The sequence below is a fragment of the Taudactylus pleione genome, unplaced genomic scaffold (genome assembly GCF_031769625.1).
Source record: "Taudactylus pleione unplaced genomic scaffold, aTauple2 ptg000019l, whole genome shotgun sequence".
Classification (NCBI taxonomy): Eukaryota; Metazoa; Chordata; class Amphibia; order Anura; family Myobatrachidae; genus Taudactylus; species Taudactylus pleione.
Genome location: NW_028284421.1, coordinates 41,361,571 through 41,373,896, shown reverse-complemented (window position 1 = coordinate 41,373,896; position 12,326 = coordinate 41,361,571). Strand labels below are relative to the sequence as shown.

At 39.1% G+C, this 12,326-nt stretch overlaps 1 protein-coding gene across 2 annotated transcripts in view; it reads right to left on the bottom strand.

Annotated features, from left to right (window-relative positions):
* The window catches only part of SND1 (staphylococcal nuclease and tudor domain containing 1), an 876,127-nt gene that overhangs the window by 502,770 nt on the left and 361,031 nt on the right, over window positions 1-12,326 (bottom strand). For both annotated transcript variants that reach the window (XM_088447470.1, XM_088447461.1), the window contains exon 14: window positions 9,889-9,961. In XM_088447470.1, coding sequence (XP_088303596.1) covers window positions 9,889-9,961 — 73 coding nt within the window. The remainder of the gene's footprint in view (window positions 1-9,888; window positions 9,962-12,326) is intronic.

Sequence of the window (12,326 nt, the reverse complement as noted above, 5' to 3'; positions counted from 1 at the left end):
GAATCATGTACTTCTATTTTTTTTGAGCGCCACAGAGTACTACATAATTGAAGGTTACATGAGTTGTAATAGTAAAACCAATGGAGAGAAGAGGGTACCTACTAGTGTAATCGTTATAAGACTATGAATAATTCAAAACCCTGTGCAAACTATATGCACGTCACCAAAAATGATGATCTGTAAATTCTTGAATGGTCACTTTCCCAGCTCGTTGAAAGGTGTCATGGTGCAGTTTTGTCCAATATGCAAAATAGAATGTAATAACGGATTGTTATTCCTCTTGCGTAGTGGGATAAATCACGGTGTGGTATTTATTGCTCCCGATTTCTGGACCTTTCCTATTTTGTAAAATTGTTGGCAATACGTACCTTGGCTGTATAACATCGGACTACAAAGGAACCTATACAACAGATGATCCACATAAGTAGCCAAGCTTTACCCTCCTTGTTTTATTATACTTGTTTTTTCTTCTTTCAGGATTATAAATACATTTATTGAAAATACTACACTATTGTTGTCCTCCACCTTTCAGTAAATGCCCCCATACACTGTGCGATATGCAGCTTGCAATGCGACTTGCGATCCAGCGGCCTACATATCGGGCGGTCCCCACACACGGAGTGAGCGGGTGGCCGACCGCCCGGATATACCAGCACCCCCCTCCTGCACCCGCATAGTGCTGTATGGGATCGCACATTGCTTCACCAGATCAAGTGAACATGCAGTAAGATCTGGGAGGTGTGATATACGATCCCACGATAGCGCATACTGGCCAATATAATGCCCAAACACGGTATGAGATTCAATTTGGATTAAGGCGGTAAAACGGACCTCTTAACCTTGCAGATATATCATCTTGCAAAGACTGAACCATCAGTATGCATTAGAGATGAGAGCAGAGCTGTGTTTTGGTTTTGTTTCTAAATCACCCTGTTTTGGTTTTGGTTCAGTTTTGGATTTCTTTAAAAATTTATAAAACAAACCACAAATTATGCAACTTGGGCCTGTTTTCGTTCCTATAGTATTATTGACATCAATAACATTCATATACTTTAAACTTTGACCATTTCACAGCAAATGAAATGACGAGGAAGGGACTTAAATGCACTCCAAAACACGCAAGCTCTGACCTTGGTGTGAAGATCAAAGTTCGGATGTGTTTCATCAAAACCAAACTGCACACCTCTAGCATGAATACAACTTTTGGAACAGAGATACTTAACATTTGAAAAACAGTATCACATGAGCTACAGCAAAATAAAGTCAAGCATGCAAAAAAATTAGGGAATATGATAGTGTAAAACTTTTTTATTAGAACAATCCTGAAGCTGCATACACACGTAACGATTTTATTAACCAACGATTTTCATTAACGATTTTCGTTCAGATTTTCCCTTGAAAGTGTGAACGTAAGTTGTTTACAAAAATCATTGGTTACTAAATTAATGAATGATTTTGTCAACGATTTTCATGAACGATGAACGATTTTTTTTAATCATGCATACAGTGAATGGACATCGTTTGTTCTGTACAACATGAACGATTTTCGGAATGAAAATCGTTATGTTGGACAGTCAGAATGGACAAACTACAAACGGGAGCGCGCTTGAACGATTATCGTTCATCCAAAAACACTGAAAGATTTTTTAAATGATTTAACGAAAATGACGTCGCTTTAGTTAAATCGTTCAAAAAATCATTACGTGTGTACGCACCTTAAGAGATGACCAAACATTGTGTCTCAAATCCATCTGGTAGGAGTCCAATCTATACACACTTATTTATGCACTATACAGTATGTATGCATTCTTGTTTGTTCGTCTAATGGTGCATACACACGGTCAGATTTTTCCTTCAGATATGAACGATAACGATTTAAAAATCGTTCAGTCGTTCATATCTGAAGGAAAATCTGACATATCTGACATGCCTGAACGATGGACGATCAACGATGCGCGTTCCCGTTTGTCAGATAACGATATCTGACATCTGATGGGACTTGGACGATTCCATTCATTTTAATGCAGTCAAAAATCGTTCAATCGTTCAAAACTTTGGTAAAATCGTTCAAATCGTTCAATCGTTCATCTGACAAATCTGACAAGTATGACAAATCTGACAAGTATGACAAATCTGACAGTGTGTACGCTCCATTAGAATTGTTCTAATAAAAAAGGTTTTACACTATCATATTCCCTCTCCATTTTCTGCATGCTGGGAGTAACACTCCCAAAGAAGGATTTTTTTCTGGAACTAGAACTACGTGGACTTTTAAGGGTGATCTAGTACTGGGTGCCGTCAATGGAATAATATTGAGAAATGCATTGGAGATATCATCTATTAAGCAAACGTAAAGAGACTAATAATTTCTTAGTGAGCAGCTATATGATTTACACTCACTTTGTTTTATAGTATTACATGATCTGTAGGTTTCTTTGTATATTGTATGTAATAGCAAAACAACAGTTAAAGAAGAAAAAAAAAAGGGACAACCCATGAATTACAAGTCACAATTTGCTACATAAAAATTTTTCCAGGTTCATGTTCATATACCTCAAACACTGGTAGGCGCGGTATAGGAGGATGGCAGTCACCGGTATACGGTTACTAGTGTGTCTCATGTAACAAAACTATTAGATCTTTATATATCAATCTTTGGGGACATTTTATGAACTGCATAGCTTGTTTAGGTTACAGCCATTTACTACTTTGCTCTGCACGGAGTTGTACTAGTGTCAGGGATAATCGTAGCCTGCACAGCACATCCATCAGGCTTGTGGTTACCTTTTTGATTAAGCTCTGAAAGCAAATCCACACATTTTGAATATTTAATGCTGCACACAGCCATTGGCATTAATTGAACCTTAATAGTTTTTCTTAACTTTGTAAACAAAGGTTCCTAGTGTCACCATAATATCAATCACTGTTACTAGTGTTTGTGAGCATTTAGGTAGCATACCATTTTATATATATTTTCTTGGCATTCATCTTGTTCTAGTCAGTGCGGTAACAACATTGGCTAAGCTTACAGTTGCTTCGCCAAATAGCAAAAATGCTAGTGAAAGCATGTCAACCATGTTGGACATGTATTACTGTAGTTCCTGTTTTTAACATTAAAAAAAAAAAAAAAATCAATACAAATGGGTAACTGGCCTTATTCACACTAACCACTGTTCCAGCACCCAAAAGGCCAGAAACAAAGTCACAGATATTGCAATCACATGCATAATGAGCCTGCATACACACAGACAGGAAAACTTTAAAAAGGAATAAAAAAAAATAAAAAAAAAACTTACATTAGACAAAAAGAGGTTATGTAAAAGCTTGTGTAGAGTTACAATAAATAAATAAAGCAGATAAAAGTTATACCAAAAGCTCTATATACTGTAGGATTCTTAAGGTTAGTACACACCTAGCAGATATATCTGCAGATCGAGTGATCTGCAGATATATCTGTAGATGGTCGTTCAAATACACTGAACGACCGTCATCATCCAAGCAACCACGGGTCCCGCTGACTGGGGGGGGTCAGTTCGGGGGCACCCCGATCCCCGGGACTGCATGTGTACGGGCGGGCAGCTGATCGCCTGTACACACTTGCCGATGGACAGATATATCTATATCTATATATATCTCTATATATATCCATATCCATTGGCTGTGCAGCACAGCCGACGCGATGTGTCTGAACGTCGTGACACATCGCTGGCACACACTGGATGACGGGCACCAGATAAATTGACCTTTCAATTGATCGGCCAATATATCTGTCAGTGTGTACCCAGCTTTCGAAGTATATTCAATTGGCTACAAGTTTTCTTTTTCCTGTGTCGTGAGAAATTTCAGCCAGGCGTGAGAATTTTTTCCTATTCAATTAGCCACAAGAATTTTTTACGCAGTTAATTTCTATAGGAATCATTAATGCAATTAAAAGTTTCACTCCGTTTAGTTGGGCCAATAATTACATGTCATCATTGGGGTATTATTCTATAAAGTACAGAACAGGTTAAAAGATGTGAGACAGGAATACAGGGTGCTGTATGGATGGGACAGGTTTTAAACTTTGCAGGTGTGAGTTACAGGTTTTTTTTTTTTTATTTACAGTTTTAAAGTGGCTTCAAATGACTGCAAAATAAACTTTTATGCGCCCCAAAATTAGCTACACAATTTATTTTAATGAAAATAATTGCTTTCTATTATTTTTTTTCACTGCTATTTAAAAAAACAATATTTTTTTTTAACATATCTGCTATATGAAGAATTTTAAAAACATTAATTATTTTTCTTGGGGACAGTAAGACATCTAAAGTATATGTAATCCAATATTTGATTTTGTTTTTCTTTTTTTTTTAGGGTACAGGCTGTTCTCCCCATTTCTATTCTTCATTTAGGTTTCTGAAGAAAAAATGATTATGCCCAATATTTTGCAATTGGATATGTGAGAATCAGGTGCGCACATAGAAGCGGTAGTCAGAAATTGGCTGTGATACTTGCATTTTTTGTTTTGTGGCAACAATCTTGCAGCCAATTGAATATGCCCCTAATCATTCTGACATTAACTGTACATTTTTAGGACATGTTTAAAAGTGTTTTGCTTACTATATTACTGTGAATGCTATAACCTATTTTAGGATCGTCTGTTATATCTCAAAAGTTCTGGTCTACGAATGTATGAAAAAAACATTGCAAATCTCGTGTGTCAGTTTTTGAAAACATCACATTTTGGGAGGTAGTTTGTATTAATACTACAAAATTAATTTATGGTATTAAATCAGTGGTTCCCAAACTGTTCGCCATGGCACTCTGGGGTGCCTCAAGACACTTGCAGGGGTGCCTCAGGTTGGCGGTTCAGCACCAAATCAAATTATGAAAATATGTGGACAAACAGAAGCGCAAACCTGTCCACCACCATATAACTGACCCCCTAAGGATGACTAGTAAGCACAATTTACTTCACTTTACTACATTTTTTTATGAATTTCTCAATAACAAAACTTTTGGCTTAGGGTGCCGTGAAAACAATACTGATACTCTAGGGCTCCGTGATTCCAAAAAGTTTGGGAACCACTTTATTAAATGAAACATGCAAAAAATGGAAAACGTTGAGAGAATGTAGAAAAGTTGTCACAGACTGGAGGCCATCTGAGTGCAAGATAAAAAAGGGCATGCAGGGTAACCAGACAGGTCAGGCACATACTTTATGAGAACTGCTAACCGCTTTATCCGCACAGTAGTATCCCCAATATAAACAGAGAGGCAATATTTACATCTCCTGGTTCTAATACATGTTAACGCTAAATACATTTATTCTAGAGCGCAGCAAAGTGAGTACGGAGTATAATTCAGCGCTAGAATAGCACCTGCCAGTTAGTTTTACACAACTAATGAAGTCAGCCTGATCATAGATTTACATACAAGATTCTTGTTTGTTATGATAAAGTTAGATGTTAGAGAAATTGGATATCATTTGATTTGTACATTTGCTTTGGATAGCCAATCGATTGGATAATTCAACTGCTTGAGATAACACAAAAGCAATTATGGACTGACCCAGGAGTAATAAGATTTAACATGGGCACTTGCTCTATTGCCAACACAAAAACAAAACAAAAAAAATCCCCTGGCTTCTTTTAAGCACAGTCTTTTATGCAGCATTTCTATAAACTTTTATGGCATCTCACAGCTTGCTTCAACCAATTCTGGTGCAGTTTAATAAAAGCTCATGAAAAAATGATTACATTCTATACAAAAACAGTAAACCTAAAAAGCTGGGTACACACTGAGACAACCAGCAATCGTTCTGACTTTCCACACGATTTCCCTTGAGCCCAGAACTAACAAAATTGAGCGTACACACATTGCAATCTTGCAAACAACCAAACGATATATCGTACTGTTTGGTCATATACAATTTACCGCTGCTCCTGTACATACTAGAACAACCATCTTTAAAGTTCACTGGTTGGGAGTGGCAAGAGGTGACTTCTTCAGAGGCCAAATTGGAACGACATTTCATCAGGACGGCTGGCTGTACACACTAGGCAATGTGCACCATATCACTAGTGATGTCAGGTTTAACGTGCAATACTTCAAACCTGACAACGCTGCATGGGACCGTGGGAGCGCGCATATTGAGCAAGCACACTGAGCGATATACGCAATTTGTCGTTACATAACGACCAATCAGCCCAACAGTATGTACCCAGCTTAATAAGAATTCTTATACCTCTTCTTGAATCTGTGTGTTGGTACTAACTGTGAAAGCAGACTAGCGTAACCTGGTCTCAATCTTATTTCTCTCAAATAGCCTGGCTAAAGCCAAGCACGCATGGCAAGATCCATAAACCCGACCCAGGTTGTAGGATCAAAGTGTACAGAAGTAACCACATTAGATGAGACCATTGATTTGGCAGACAAGCCAAAGAGTTACCCATTTAGCGTTGCCGTAAGACTACTCCTAACAATTTAATAGTCAGCTGCAGTTATCATAATTTGGGCTGCCATGCTACAATATAGCGTAATCGGCCCAATGTTGCTTCAGATATTTTATCAGGTTTGGTAAGAAAAAAAGAGAACAAGTCAACTAAAAATGCCATTAGCAAATAAGTGGCACTGGCTTGCCGGCCAATGATGAACATGTTGTTAACACTACAGCAGTTACCATCATTTCAGGACCCAAGAGTGGGCCCAGCAAACACCCTTCACCTGGGTCATGAGACCAAAGCAGGAGCTTCATCTGAACAGGCGCTGGTCAAGTAAAAACCCTGGCCAATTTGGGCTTTACAATGATTCTACCAGTCCGGCACATGCTCAGAAGAGGCCCCATGCCTTGTTCATCCCAAAACAGGGCATTGACACAGGAGGATCACGGAGAAGCTCTTTAAAGCATGGGTAAAGCAAGAGGCAGGTAGTCCCAAACTTTTTTTTAATCATGGCACCCTAGAGTACCAGCATTTTTTTCATGGCACCCCATGACCAAAAATTTCTGGAGAAATAAATAAATGTGCTTACACACTTGGGCTCAGTTGCGTAGAGGTGGGCAGGGTTGCACTTCTGCTTGTCCACATATTTTATGATTGGCAGCCACCAGCGCTGGTTTTGCCCATCACATTGACTATAGATAATTTGATTTGGTCATGGATCACCAACTTGTGGCACTGCTGAAAGTGCCTCGTGGGCCCCATGTTGCCATGACACAAAGTTTGGGAGCCAGTGGCCTAGCCAATTATTATTTTTTGTTTTATTTTTTGTAAAGGGGAAGGGGGGGGGTGGAAGGTGCATTATTACAAAGGGCACTCAGGCGCATTTGTATTGTGTTTTCAAAACTTCATGGAGTAAAGCAGGGTACACATCTTACGATGATGTGACCCAGCATGCGGCAAGCGACTTAACGATACATGGAGCCCGTTGTACACACTTTACAATCTGCTTTACAAAGGCGCAAAGTATTGTTACATGCTACCTATACACACATTGTTCATTGATCATCCCATTGGAAGTGCAGTACATCCAGTAGGATGATTCAATGAACAATGGCCAGACACGATGAACCAGGAGTAAATACTATACGAAATGTACAGTATATCCTTCCAATCTGCGCCGAGGTGATACATCATACGGCGTGTACCGCAGTTTAACTCCCACCTATATAAAGTGTTGTCAATCCCAGGTAATTGTGTATTTATGCACTTCTGTAGTAGTGCACTATGTTCTTGAAACAATAAAGCACAGAATATATTTTGCACTGCAGGGATAACACACAGACCAACTAATGTTTTGTATAACTGCAGGGCTTGCCTTAGTTACCAGAGTACAATAAGGCAGCTATTCAGACTGCCCAGCATTGACTTAAGCTGGGAACTCACTTACCAAATCGGCTGGTCGGCCGCTGGGTCGTGTAAGTCAATATGGCCAGATATCACGACCTTGCCTGCCAGTTGTAATGTCAGTGTCTGTGGTCCCTGCGGTCAGTATACGAGCGGTCAGTGGGTCGCCTGTACACAGCCAGACGTACAGATATATCTGCAGGATACATCGGCTGCACTGCAGGCCTGACCAGATATGCTTGTGAACTACTATGTTCACAGATATATTGGGTGTACACACCTGCCAATGCACTAGCAATATATATCGTTCGTCGACTGAACAAATATATTGACAAGTGTGTACCCAGCATTACAGACCTGTACTAGAATCTGAGGGTCGCAGCACAGAACACTATCTAAATCTGCTTGATAGTATACCTTTGTAGTACACTTAATTGAGAGAAAAAGTAGCAATAATTGTGATTTGAAAGGACCTTCACAGACTGTCTCAGTTAGAACTTTGAGACTTCAGTGATGCTACAAAATCTAAAGCATCTTAACCAGTATCCGTCAGCTCATGCAAAACAAACTAGGAGTGAAAAATAGTGTTTATCTGCAAATATAACTCAAACATTATCAATTTATCAGGAACCATGACTTACAGCCTCAAGTCGAATGTCGTGTTCAGGATTTTAGCACAGCCTATAATTACTGTGAGATGTTCGATTATAAATGCTTCTAAAAACAAGTTTCAACACTGTCAGCCCATTTTCTAGATTCCCAACTCTGACTGTGCAATTAACAGTGAGGGCAGCTGCACAACAGAGCCGTGTAGCACAGCAGGCTGATGGGAATAGAAGGCATGTTTCGGATAGCAGCTATCACCACACAGGAATCACAGAATGATTAGTAAATCGCATGTGAAGGCATGCTGTGCCAGCATGACATCCTTTCATAGGAAGACATTTGGGCACAGAAAATAAACTGCCATAGTATTAACTACCAGTTGCCAGTGCAGACTGAGGCATGTTACACTATTTGCACAGATTTGTATAGATCAGCTGACAGCATTATACAACGTTTCAACTACTTCACCTTACACAATAGTGAATATGCAGCACTAGAAATTAATCACCACTCGGAACACACAAGACACCAGGGACTAATGTCAGAGATATTAAGGGACGAATGCAATTAGCCCCATTAAGTTAACGGGGGTGAAAAAGGGTGATAGCCTAGAGCTTTAATGCCCAAGGCTATTCAATTAGAGTCCCTTTTTTGTACTCGAGCGGCTTGTTAACGCCCCGAAAAATTAACGTATCAACGAGCATTAACACATAGATAAGTTCACAGATTTATGCGAAGTGCCTCGTTTTATCCGTTAACTGGCTAGTTATTGGGAATTTCTTATCAGGTCTGAAATTTCCGATAAGTGCAGCCTGTCTGCTGCCTTCGGGGCTATTTGAATAGCAGCGGGGGATCAATTAGCATGCAGTAAATTACTGCGGTTAATTGATTTCCCCCTTAAATGACCAGTCTTTCTAGACTTTGTGCTATTCGTTGGAACAAGATTAGTTAAGAACATTTTATGACAACATACACTTCATTATGCCATAAGTTAGTTTTGTTTGTTTTTTAAGCTATTTACTAATATGAATTTAAGTGCTAGATCCTGAAATTAACTTTAAAATGACTGGATTGATGAGTACATTCCAAGATCTATGCACATTTCATACTGTTAATTAGGCTGTATCTCAACATTAACCACCGATGGGTAGACATCACTCTCTGGGACAAATCTGCTGCAGACACGTCTCTAACAAGGGATGTAGTGTGTACCTTTTTCCAAGATACTGCAAATGGTCTCTTGGTATACTATTTGGCCCACCAGGCTCCAGACCCCATGGCCCTTCCCTAAAGACATTGCATATCACTAACCTAACAGTGTACGATCACATGAGCATGTATCTTCACCCTTAAAATGCTGTTACTCTCAACCTAACTGTTAAAAGTTTCATGTGACAGTGTATTGGTCCCAATACTTTATATTATACAGTGCTATAACATAAGTCTCAAGACTTACCCCAGAGATGTCTGCCACCCTGTGGATAGGAATCTCCTTCTTGCTGTGCAGGCCTTTGGCATTCTTGATGGCTCTAGCAATATAAAAGCAGACATTAAATAAGTATGGGAGAACGTATAACATAGTAAGAAACTATGTATCACTGTTCTGAGATCACAGAAAAGCAGAAAATGAGGGAGAGAAACCACAACAGAACAGGAGTAATAGAACTGGTATGTCGGTTTACCATAATTTAACATTAGCACAAAAACTTTTATTCCCCACAAGAAGGAAAACACTATACATTTGTTAAATTACATAACAGACAAGTGAGTTAAAAAATAATGATGTCAAAATGGATAACTATGTGGCAGGACACATTTGATGATGCAGAATGCGGTGACAGGCATCAGGCATTAGACATGGCAGGAGAGAGACTCCTCCACTTAGGGGAAACGCATCAAAAGCTGTATGACCAGACTTGCACAGCTTATAAGTGCATCAGGAAGAAGATACTGTGTTTTTTTTTTTCTAGGTGAGACATCCAAATTAGAAAATGTTACATTTGCATTTCGTTACACACACACATTATATAACACGTATATATAATTGCCAGTTCAATACTATAATATATACATACACACAAATATATCTATATAATGTGTATAATTACCAGTTCTATACTATACCAGTTCAATACATACATATTACACGTACACACATATGTATATATTATGTATATAACACACTTTTTTACAGTTTATATGTCTACATTCACAAAAATAGAAACAAATAACTACAGTAATATTTTATTTATTAAAGTATAAATTCTTCATACTGCAGTGCATAACATCCTTTTATTATATTGCCATTATTTTTTAGTGACAACAAACAGCAAGTCTCTCTCAGGACCATTTGGTCACAGATAGTCTGACCTAAAGACCCTTTAAACTCATTGATTCAAGGCTGCGGGACTGAAATAATTGTCCCATAAATTAATAAGATGATGTAGGGCACATGCTCTGGAGGCTTGATGACATTGAGGCCATTCCATTTACTGACCAATACCCCTAAAACCCCAGGTGACTGGCCTTAGATTAAAAATATCAAAGATTTTGTCACCTTTGGTGGTAAGGCCGTAAATTAATTAATTTATTAACAGTTTCTTATATAGCGCAGTATATTCCGTTGCGCTTTACAATTGGAATATTAATAGAACAAAACTGGATAATAACAGACAGATATATAGGTAGGAAGGCCCCCTGCTCGCAAGCTTACAATCTATAAGGAAATAGGCATTGATACACAAGGATAGGTGCTATATATTGCAATTTGGCCCGGCCAGAATGCAGAGTTTCTTGGTGGGCTGTATGATCCAGTCACACAGGAATGTCGGCCAAATGTCAGGAGGATGTGAAAGAAAGACAGTGTGTGAGGTTATGTGTGGACTGTGAAAGGGGATGTAATTAGACATGGAAGCCAAGGTTATGTGGGCGGTTCTGGAATCTGATAAGCTTGCCTGAAGAGGTTGGTTTTCAGGGAAAGCTTGAAGGATTGGAGACTAGATGCAAGTCTTATTGTGCGTGGTAAGGCATTCCATAGAGTGGGTGCTGCCCGAAGAAAGTCCTGTAACCATGAATGGGAGCAAGTAATGCGCGGGGATGAGAGACGCAGCTCTTGTGCTGAGGGGAGAGGTCGGATTGGGAGATATTTTGAGATGAGTGAAGAGATGTATGTTGGTGTGGTTTGGTTAATGGCCTTATGTGTAAGTAAAAGTATTTTGTATTGAATACGGTAGAAGACCGGCAACCAATGGAGGGACTGACAGAGCAGGGCAGCAGACTATGAACGTTTGGCAATGAAGATATGCCTTGCAGCTGCATTAATAATGGATTGTAATGGCGATAGCCTGTTTTTGGGAAGACCAGTAAGGAGACTGTTGCAATAGTCAATGCGGGAAATAATGAGTGCATGGATCAGAGTTTTTGCAGTGTCTTGTGTGAGATATGGTCGAATTTTGTATATGTTTTTTAGATGTATGTAACACGATTTTGAGACAGATTGAATGTGGGGAACAAAAGACAGTTCAGAGTCAAGGATGAAACCAAGGCAGCGAGCTTGTGGAGCAGGATGGATTGTCGAGTTATCAACCGTGATGGAGAGATCAGGTTGGTAACTGTTCTTGGCTGGTGGAAATATAATTAATTCTGTTTTAGAAATATTAAGTTTCAGGTGGCGAGATGACATCCAAGATGAAATGGCAGAAAGACATTCAGTGACACGGACCAATACAGATGGTGATAAATCTGGGTAGGATAGGTAGATTTGAGTATCATCAGCATACAAATGGTACAGAAATCCAAAAGAGTGGATTAGTTTGCCAAGAGAGGTGGTATAGATTGAGAATAACAAAGGACTTAAAACAGAGCCTTGCGGTACTCCAACTGATAGAGGTAGCG